This window comes from Arachis hypogaea, chromosome 15 (genome assembly GCF_003086295.3).
Source record: "Arachis hypogaea cultivar Tifrunner chromosome 15, arahy.Tifrunner.gnm2.J5K5, whole genome shotgun sequence".
NCBI classification, from domain to species: domain Eukaryota; kingdom Viridiplantae; phylum Streptophyta; class Magnoliopsida; order Fabales; family Fabaceae; genus Arachis; species Arachis hypogaea.
Genome location: NC_092050.1, coordinates 137,397,978 through 137,409,182, shown reverse-complemented (window position 1 = coordinate 137,409,182; position 11,205 = coordinate 137,397,978). Strand labels below are relative to the sequence as shown.

The 11,205-nt window shown below is 32.2% G+C and overlaps 1 protein-coding gene and 1 long non-coding RNA gene across 2 annotated transcripts; one reads left to right on the top strand and one right to left on the bottom strand.

Moving 5' to 3' along the window:
* Positions 1–1,217: 1,217 nt before the first annotated feature.
* On the top strand, positions 1,218–5,359 carry LOC112750851 (transmembrane 9 superfamily member 3). Its single transcript, XM_025799739.2, has 7 exons — positions 1,218–1,696; positions 2,268–2,308; positions 2,437–3,019; positions 3,114–3,251; positions 3,360–3,516; positions 3,618–4,102; positions 4,859–5,359. Exons 1-7 carry the CDS (start codon positions 1,542–1,544, stop codon positions 5,076–5,078), a joined length of 1,779 nt encoding a protein of 592 aa, XP_025655524.1. The 5' UTR covers positions 1,218–1,541; the 3' UTR covers positions 5,079–5,359.
* A 2,675-nt stretch (positions 5,360–8,034) lies between these two features.
* LOC112747181 (uncharacterized) lies at positions 8,035–9,632 on the bottom strand. The gene is made up of 2 exons (XR_003174825.3): positions 9,349–9,632; positions 8,035–8,347 (listed from the first exon to the last, which is right to left on the bottom strand). It is a non-coding gene; the product is annotated as an uncharacterized lncRNA (long non-coding RNA).
* Between the last annotated feature and the right edge of the window lie 1,573 nt (positions 9,633–11,205).

Here is an 11,205-nt window from a genome sequence, read left to right as displayed (position 1 = left end):
TTGCTATTCTTACTCTAGCGAGTCAATACAAACATATATCGTCAACGTGCGTGTCTGAATATATATATGCTATGCCTTTGTTATAAAGGAAAGACAGAAAAAATACTTGATTTGCAAGTGACCCAAATCAGAAAAGTACCATAATCCAGATCTATTGTTGTAATACTCTCTCTCTTTTAACATAATATTAGCTTGAACAGAAAGTACAAAGTTGAAACCTGGTTTAAAACTATGTAAAAGATAAACTTAGTTTTAAATAAATAGATATATAATTAATAGTTATTTGATTATCATAAATAAATTAGGAGTATTATTTTAAAAATAATTAATATTATCTTAATATCTTAACATAGTTACTAAATAATAACTTGTCGATATTAAAATTATTTAATAAATATCTTTATAAATTAAATACTAACAAATGTTAAAAAGTATACACGGTCAACAACTTAATAATTAAGTCAATAACTACCATAATTTGGTGAGGCACCCTAGTTAATTGAGAACCAAATTGTTAATTTTTTTTCCTTCAGAATCAAATGTCTTTTAATAAAATCAAAATGATTTAGTCAAAGAAAAAAAAAATGATTCACAGTGTAAAAAAAAAAAGAGATTAGGACCAGATTCCGTAGCGTCCTATATGCTAATGAAAAGATAAAATTGTTCTAATAACTTGGTGTATTAAAAGTAAATGAATAAAATGAAAACGTTTTATTAATAACAAAAATAATTACAATATATTTGTGTGTGTATATTTTTTAATAAAATAAATAAATTATTAAAATAATTAAAGTTTTATAAAGTAATTATATTTTTTTATAAACACTAAATATTTATATTTTTATTATATTATTGTGAATATTTTTTATATTCAAAATATTTAAAAAAATATAATTTTAATATTTTGTTAGTGTAAAATAATTATATATATATATATATATATATATAATATTGTCATATCAATAAAATTATAAGAAATAATTTAAAGATTATTAAAATTTATTATTTTTTTATCACGTAATTAATTAATTATCAACTTAATTTTTTTAATTTAATAATTTAATAATATATTTTATTTTATAATTTTAAATATTAATAACTAATTAATAATAAAAAATAATAAATCTTAATAATTATTTAATATTTTTTAAAAATAATTATATTTTATATTTACGGGATTAATACTCATCTAAAAGATGAATGTAATTGAACTAATCGGCATCAAAATTAAATTTTTATGAAAATATTAAAGAGAATAAAATTAAGAAATGAAGGTAGGAGGAGAAATGGGTAAGGTAAAACATCAGGCATAAGAGTGTGGCGGTGAGTCTGTGTCACCTCACTCACCACTCTTCCAATTTTATTTTTTGGTTCCTTCTTCCTTCGCTTCGTTTCTTTGTGTGTTTATTAACCCCTTTGCTTCTTCTCTTCCCTTTCGTCTTTTCTCTTCAAACCTTCTCTTCTCTCTCTTTCTCTCTCTGACCCTTCTCTTCGTAAATCGAAGAGGTGGAAGAAGAAGAAGAAGAAACTAACACACAACAATGAGGAAGAATCATCGCCTGCTTCCTCTTCTGTTGCTCTCACTCACGTTCCTCTCATTCTCCACCGTCAGATCCGATTCCTCAGATCACAAATACAAGGAAGGAAATATCGTCCCTCTATACGCAAACAAAGTTGGCCCTTTCCACAACCCAAGGTAACTCCGATCTGATCTCTTCCACTGTAAATTCTTCTCCGCCTTGGAAAATTCTTAGCTCTTCAGTGTGGCTCTTATGGTTCAGTTATCGAACTTCGTTTGTTTCTCTGCTTAGCTTTGATCTCGCTTTGTAGCCGCTGGATCTGTCGTTTCTAGCTTCAACTGTTGTGAACGACTTGCTTTTCGTTTCTATTTGTACATTCAAAATTAGTGTTTGAAGTCGTTGCAGAATGTAGATTTATGTAATTGTGTGCTGAGATTTTTAACTGATGTATTGATATATATTTGACTCTAATGTGTATCTATGTAGATTTTGTTTATGGATTCATGTTTGGATTTGTACTTTTGTAGGAGATTTATAAGCTCACGTCTTTAATTTCTGGTAAATGTGTGTTCTTTTGTAAATGTCTGAATGTTTGAATCTGTTTAGTGTAGATTTATAATTTGGTTAGTTCAATACCTCGATTTTTGGTAATAATGTGCTTTTTTATATAGTATTTGAATTTGTCGGTGGCTTATGAGTTGATTCATTTATTTAATAATAATTTATTTTTCCCCATTAATTTTTCAGTGAGACATATCGATATTTTGATCTACCATTCTGCCTGCCAGGTTGGTTTTCTTTTCATTCCCCCCCCCCAGGTCTTTCGTAGTTTCGTTAATGTTCAATCAGTTGTTTTTCCTTTTACACTGGTTGTGATTTCTTTAAATTTTGGTTTTGTATTTGGATTTGGTTACAGATGATTTGAAGGAGAAGAAAGAAGCTCTTGGTGAGGTCTTAAACGGTGACCGTTTAGTTAGTGCTCCTTACAAGTTAGAGTTCCAGCAGGATAAGGACTCCGTGCCAGTTTGCAAGAAGACACTGAAGAAGGAAGATGTGGCCAAGTTCCGAGCAGCAGTTCGCAAAGACTATTACTTCCAGATGTACTATGATGACTTGCCCATTTGGGGTTTCATTGGGAAAGTTGATAAGGAGGGAAAGGATCCAAGTGATTATAAGTACTACCTGTACAAGCACATTCACTTTGACATATATTATAACAATGATCGCGTCATTGAGATCAATGTGCGAACGGATCCAAATGCACTTGTGGATGTCACAGAGGATAATGAGGTTGAGGTGGAGTTCTTGTATACTGTGAAGTGGAAGGAGACTAACACCCCCTTCGAGAAGCGGATGGATAAGTACTCACAATCATCATCGCTACCCCATCATTTGGAAATCCACTGGTTCTCGATTATCAACTCATGTGTGACGGTCCTGCTGCTGACTGGTTTCCTTGCAACAATTCTGATGCGGGTCCTTAAGAATGACTTTGTCAAGTATGAAGCATTTTTACACCATCTTTTATGCGTGCTTATTGTTTTTTGTAAGGTACTAATACGTAGGTGTTATCCTTGATTCATTTCTGAATAGGTATGCCCATGATGAGGAAGCTGCTGAGGACCAAGAAGAGACTGGTTGGAAATATATTCATGGAGATGTATTTAGATTTCCAAAATACAAGTCTCTATTTGCAGCTGCCCTTGGATCTGGTACCCAATTGTTTACCCTGTGAGTTTCTTTTGGCCCCTCTGAATGTCTCTATTTGGAAGCTTCACTTCAGGGAAGTTAATATTTAATTTTTCATATAAATAATTCGCATTACTGCATGCTTTGCAGTACGGTATTCATATTCATCTTGGCACTTGTTGGAGTCTTTTACCCATACAACCGAGGTGCTCTGTTTACCGCACTTGTTGTCATTTATGCTCTCACTTCAGGAATTGCTGGCTATACAGCAACATCTTTCTACTGTCAATTAGAAGGATCAAACTGGGTATTTATCTGTGAATTTGCCCTTCTATTTGATCCAGTTCCCATTGAACCTGCATTTTTTTGGCACTGGCCATTTATATTCTAGTTTCTTTGTCATGACAGGTTAGGAATCTTCTATTGACTGGGTGCCTCTTCTGTGGACCATTGTTTCTCACATTTTGCTTCCTGAACACTGTTGCAATTGTTTACAATGCTACTGCGGCCCTCCCATTTGGTACAATTGTGGTTATAGTTCTGATATGGACACTGGTCACATCTCCATTGCTTGTGTTGGGTGGGATTGCTGGGAAGAATAGCAAGGCTGAATTTCAGGCTCCCTGCCGTACAACCAAGTATCCAAGGGAGATTCCACCTTTGCCATGGTATCGGGGAACAATTCCCCAGATGGCAATGGCCGGGTTTTTGCCCTTCAGTGCAATATACATTGAACTATACTATATATTTGCCAGTGTTTGGGGTCACAGGATTTACACCATCTACAGTATACTGTTCATTGTCTTCATCATTCTCTTGATTGTTACTGCTTTCATTACTGTGGCATTGACTTACTTCCAGCTTGCTGCTGAGGATCACGAGTGGTGGTGGAGGTATGAAAGCACTGTCCTCCCCCCCCCCCCTTTCTCTCTCTCTATCTCTCTCTCTCTCTCTCTCTCTCTGTTAACTTTCCCTCTATGATCATGGCTTGATTGCTTATTATATTCTTACTTGATAGCTCGTGAATATGGGGTGTGTGGACTGAATTTTCAATTAGCTGTCTCTTGGTAGATGTATTATTTTGTTATTGAATTGAGGTATATGGGTTCATTCCTTCTCCCCCCTTTCTTTTTATCTTTTTAACTCTTAAAATTGATCAACAGTTTTTTCAAATGAAAGTGAGCTGTTTTGAATGGTCAATATGCATAAAATTTTGAAGACAATTATAGGAATAATGCTGTTGATGAGTTTCTCCAAACCATGCAGACTCCATAACCTTATTGGCTTTTACCAATTTTATTTTGATAGTTTAGTTTTCAAAATGACATTGGTGATTATTCATGGATAAGCATTCTTCTTTCCTTGTTCTATTGTGTTTAGTTATCTCAACCTTATTGTGATGGGAATATGCTCGTTCAAAACGAATTTGTTAAGAGATTAGATAATTGAACATGGATATGATCTATTACAGAGCAGCATATAGTGTCATTTGATGCATATATTTGATATTCACCTAGTGAGATAAGGTTTAGTTGGTAGTTCACTTGTAACTTTCTATGCTTTCAAAATTTAATACTTGCAGTTCATTGACTCAGTGTCTTCTTTTACCTTACTTAACTTTGACCAATTTGTTTCTTGTTTCCTTACAGATCATTCCTCTGTGGTGGTTCAACTGGCTTATTTATCTATGCCTACTGTCTGTATTACTACTATGCTCGCTCGGACATGTCTGGATTCATGCAGACGTCATTTTTCTTTGGATACATGGCATGCATATGCTATGGTTTCTTCTTGATGCTTGGAACTGTCGGATTCCGTGCGGCTTTACTCTTTGTCCGCCACATATATCGATCCATCAAGTGCGAGTAAGGCATTTTGTCCTGACCGGTCATCATCACAGGTCCTTTAGAAGAGCTGTTGTCTTCATTTCATAGGCATTCTGTAGAAAATTATAGTAATTTTGGTGTTCTTTTCTGTACTATAAGGGGAAGCTGGGTTGGGTTGGGTTGGTTCGGGGTTGTTTCCAGCTTCCAGGGAAACTCGTTAGATCACCACAAAGGGTGCTTTTGGAAAAAACGTCTGTACTACCATGTCCTTAACCAAACACTTGCAATACCTTCATTTTCCTCTATTTTCGAACTTTTGCTTCATATCTCCAGTTTTTGAATGCGTAAACACAACTCAGTTTGATAAATTTAATTATGTTGAATCCAGAATACGTTACTTGTGAACATCTTTGTATTTAAACTTTTAACGGGAAAATAATACGTTACATGCCGTGCCGTGAAGTTACTAGGTCAGTTGTTAATAAATGTCCACCGGAATGAGGAGTAAATTTGTATGTAATAATTATAGTAGAGTGAATCTTTTCATTGGAAAAGTCTAATTGACCAAAGCGTATATTGAGAAGAGAAATTCTCCATATACAAGTATTTTTTTATACAAGTCTTTACAAGTGTACCTTTTTCTTCTTCTTGCGCACATTTTTCTTCTTCTTCCTCTTCATCTTCTTCTTTTCTTTCGTTTTTTGCCTTATCTTTCTCCTTCTTCAACCATTACTGTACTTTTTTACTGCACGTTCTTCTTCTTCTTGTTGCACGTTCTTCTTCCTCTTATTCTTCTTCTTTTCTTTCGTTTCTTGCCTTCTCTTTCTCTTTCTTCAACCGTTATTGCACGTTTTCACAGCACGTTCTTCTTCTTCTTGCTGCATGTTCTTCTTCCTTTTCTTCTTCTTCTTCTTTTCTTTTGTTTCTTGTCTTCTCTTGCTCCTTCTTCATTTACGTGCTTTTCTCTCTATTTTCTTTCTTTGTTATTTTCGATTTCCATTGTTTTTTGACATCAAACTCTGAAATCGTTTTTGAAGAAGAAGAAGTAGTAGAAAATGAGGAGGAGAAAGAGAAAGAGTTTAGTTCTGAATTATGCATAAGGTGTACTTCAACGAATTTTGGGTGTATTTCTTAAATCTTTTGGGTGTAGTTTTTGTAATCTTTGGGTGTATTTTTGTAACCGTTTGGGTGAATTTCTGTAACCGTTTGGGTGTATTTCTGTAATCCTTTGGGTATATTTCTGTAATCGTTTGGGTGTATTTCTGAAGTTCCATTATCTTCAAATTTGGCAAGAAACTCGTTTTCATAGAGGAAGAAGAAGAAAAGTCGTTTATAATGCATGGTGAGTAGCACGCTTTGGAAACAGGAAGTGGTTGAATAACGTGCATTTATTTACTCTTGAATGTGAGAGTGTAATACGTGTTTTTTGTTGGGCTTGTGCCAACTTGTAAGACTTATAAGCCAAAAAAGACTTGTATGTGTAGCAATCTCCTATTGAAAAAGAGGAATATCATCAGCTAATTTGAACTTTTTTTAAAAAATAGGATTTTAAATTTTTAAAAAATAAAATTATCAATAATTAGGATTAGTGCTACAAAATTAGGATTACCGTAGCATAATCCTCTACTGAATATCATCGAATATCCGTTGCGGTTGTGACTCTGCCGCCACTCTTCTGTGCGCTGCATCGGGCCAGCCTGCATGGAATCCTCATCGTTGTGAGTGGCGCGTTCGGATCCTTCACGTCGTGCTCCACTTGGCGTGAGTTCTCGTTGTCTGAGATTGCCGGAGAGTGCGCTGGACCTCGTCATCGTCCTCCCAGCGTTGATTCGTCATTGCTGCGACGCACAGCTCTCCATGCAACGTATCATCGGCGCAATCAATCCCTCCATGTGGAGCATCTCTTGCTGTGTCGCCGATCTTCCTGCCAGCACCGTTGTTGACGCTCCAGGTCGTTGCATGAAGCAGTCGCAAATGCAAGCACTCCATAGACAAGGTAAAGCCGCTTGTGTACGTTTTTTTTTTTGAATTTTTTCTTTGACTTTTTTTGGATGTTTCTTTTTGAATAAATGAATAAGTGAATGTTTGTTTCCTAAGTTTCGGGATTTTTTTTCAGGGGAAGGACGGCGGCGTGCGACAGGGGTTTGCCCTTGGGGGCGCTCAAGAGGAATTACAAACGAGCGCATAACGTCGCTAGAAGAGGAATAGGAAGAAGAAGAGGATGAAGAAGACAATGAAAAGCCCGTTTTTTTGAAATTTAAAGGATTTTTAAAATTTAAAAAGTTGGTTCAAGTTGGCTGGTATTTTAGTTGGATGTCTAATAAAATTCGTGTATATTTCTACCACTAATTGAACTTTAACATAATATCACTAAAGTATACATAAAATTGTTTAAATTCTTGTGCATGCAGCAACCCTATTGGCCGGCGACAGACTCTTAAATAGAATTTAGATCCGCAATAAATTAGTCTTTGATCTGTCGAATTAGGAGATACCGTAAGCAACCAAAGTATACATAAAATTAGTTGTAGAGATATACAATTAGCGGCGTGATGATTCTCATTTTAGTTAAGGATAGTTCTACCATCTTTATTTTGTATTAAAGAATGAAGTCCAAATTATGAACTTATTATTTATTTTTAAACAAATGTACAGTTTGTTAGTAAATCGCCCTGGATTACAAGAAATTTGAAAAATAACTGAAATAAGCAAAATGTCGATGTAATTTAAGTATTTAAACCGTAAAACATTTTTGCTTTGTGTTTTGCAGTAAATCGCAATAGGTAGCTGCGATATTCGTTTAAACCACAAGCCACTGCGGTTTACATGTAATACACAGTAAAAAGAAAACAGCTTCTGCGATTTACTTGGAAACCATAAGCAGAGAAGAGTCGCTGCGATTTACCCTTAAATTTGTGAAAAAAACACACGCTAGATCATAAATCATATTATCTATTGCTAATGGTTGAATATGTAGTGTATTTTATAAGCAAAAAGTATAAACACTGAAGTTTCACACTCGTTTAATTAGAGTCCTGAACAGTGAACAGTTTCTTCATATATCAATAGCATATTTGTTTAAATTTCAACTAGGATGGGATATGATAAAATTAGTGGCCATTATTTTATAGCATAATATTTTAAGCCATTGAAATTCAAGGATAAGTAAACCATAGGACAGCGAAGTAAACATCAAAAACAAAATCATGAAACACCAGAAATCAGTAGCTTGAATCACTTCCCAATATAATCAAAGAGCTCGAATCGTCTTCAATTTATTGTAAGATATACTTGAATTTCAATGTAACAGGCCTACAAAAACAAGTGAAGTTATTATAGATTACATAGAAGTATTGGAAATTTGTGATAATATGCCCCTTACAGTAGCGGTTGTGATTGTATACTGCTACTAGTTCAAATTGATGAAGGCATAGAAACAAAAATATATAATCTAGTTCTTAAAAGAAAAGAACAAAGCTAAATTAAACTAAACTTGTAAAATACTTAATTAATGTCATTAAGAGAACTTTTAAGAAGTATTATGATTGCCTAAGTGTCTCATTGAAACTTGTATTGCATTTCATATAGTTGAATAATTGTGAAACTACTTCAAAATTTTTTTGACCTTCCATGTCTAGACAAGAATTAAGAACTTATTAGTTATTATATAAAATATTCTTAAACAAATTAAACGTGTGTTTGTCTATATATATATACACACAAAGAAATACTATTTGCACACCAAATTCAGTCACTATATATTTATATATAAATACATGTAAAATTTAATTTATTTTTTAGTGTATATTTTATATTCCAATATATATTTTACCTTAGTGACTAATTTTAATAGTTAATTTTGATATATACTTATCATGGTATATATATGGATAAAATATTCTTAAACAAATCTATCTCTCTCTATATATATAATAAATATATAGGAGTAAAATATATTTTTTTTGAAAATTTTAAAAAATATGCCTATATTTAATTTGATTTAATTTGATCTCCAATATTTAAAATAAATTTTCATTCTACTGATTTTGTCAATTTTCTTAGTAAGAAAATAGTTAATTTTTTAAACATTGAAATAATATATCTCATATTTAATTTCAAATCACTAATCATAATATATCATCTCACAAATACTAACGTGATATTAAAATAAAAAAACCAACATTAGAAATTTAGAATTGCTCCTAATAACTTGGTACTTCCTCAGTAATTCATTGATCTCTCGATCGATACTCGTAATATTTTTTAAACATGATCATACCAGAAACTAATAATGCAATAGCTTAGATGCTTACCATTACTATATTACTTGACAACCGTGGCATAGCAGTTAAGAATGCATTGATGGAAATTTCTCTCATCAAAATGATAATGTATTCGACATTGCAGAAGACAATCCTGTAATGTAGATGCAACATAATAAACTGGAGTCCAAGGCCATTCTTGACTTGTATGGATTTCAGCAATCGCTGAACAAATGACCACTCCAATTATTAACATTGCAGTAACATGTTTTACATTATTCCTAGCCATAAGTCTCTTACTTTTTATGTCATGCGATAACAAGTTTTTGATGAACAAGATTTTATAGAGCCTTAAAATCTTCCTTAACATGGTTCTAGAGATAGGATATTCCTTGCTTAATTTATGTCCTTTCCTTATACTAAGAGACACAAAACTTACCAGAATAAACATAAAATCAAATTCTCATTATAGCATACTAAAGTGTTGTTCTAGATCGTAGTTTATTATTTTTATTGTTTGATTGCCTCTTGAATTAAACTAATTTTGAAGTACAATCATTGTTGTATAGTAACGTGATTTGCCTTTGTGCAAGATCTTATATTGCATATTGGTCATTAGATGATATTGAATTTAAAATATATTAAAATTAATCACTAAAATTAGTTAAATATAAAATACATATTAAAATATAAATATATATTAAAAATAAATTAAATTATAAATATATTTATATATAAATATATTAATAACTAATTTTAATATATAAATAGTATTTTTATTTAAAGTATATACTTCGAACTACAAAGTAATGAAACTGAAAAACTAACTGTCCATCAAAAACACTAAAAAGGTAACACATGGATGCAAAGTGGCATGTGAAAAAGCAAAAAAGGGTAACGTGGAATGTTATTATGATTATTATTATTGTTTAAAATCCTTTGCATGAGGTCCAATAACATAATAATATTGTTTTATTTCCGGTTACTTAAAAAAATTTTAGGTGCTTGCTCTGCTACTGGTATACGTAAGGATATAATAAATACATGAGTTAATAAAAATTGACGTGTATCATATAATCTATATGAATAAATATTTTTTATTTTTAAAAATATATTATATATTCTTAATATTAAAATATCCTTCAAATTAATTATAAAAGACTAAAATATCTTTTTGATTAATATTTTGAAAGGGTTATTTTTTTTAATATTCTTAAAAGAATAGTATTTTAAGAATAATATTAAAAAATTAAAATATCTTTTTATATTTAAAGTTGTTTAATTATATTACAAATTAAAATTTGAATTTGACTTTTTTTAAAAAACTAAAATATCCACTGAGTTTACTTAAAAATTAAACATACCTTTTTTGGTATTAATTTTAAAAATATTAAAATACCTTTTAAGTAATAATTTTAAAATTATTAAAATATGAGTAATGCTACACATTCAAAATTTTTTATGAACTAAATCTAAGTTAAACAATAAAATTTAGAATAATACTAGTTATAATTAATTTTTATTATGCTAGACTAATTTGATTAGACTTGATTAACAAAAAGACTTGGATGTAAAATGTTACGGATCCGACCCACAGATCCTACGCTCGGAATGGTCCCCAAACCCGGTTATCCGGGTCCGATCCGCTTCGCCCTTCTAGAAGGCCCGGAACTGGCCCACTAGAGCTCCTAACCAACTTTCGAATTCAAACGTCTCCCTTATCTTAGCCAAATAAGATAAGATAAGATAGCTACCATCACCTATAAATAGAGGACCCAGGTTCCTCCAAGTATTCATTCATTCCTCACACCTTGTACCTCTTAGATCCATTCTGAATTGAGCGTCGGAGTGTCTTTGCAGGTACCACCCCCCATTGCTCCAGTCAAATAATCCGGCATCCGCCTCGAC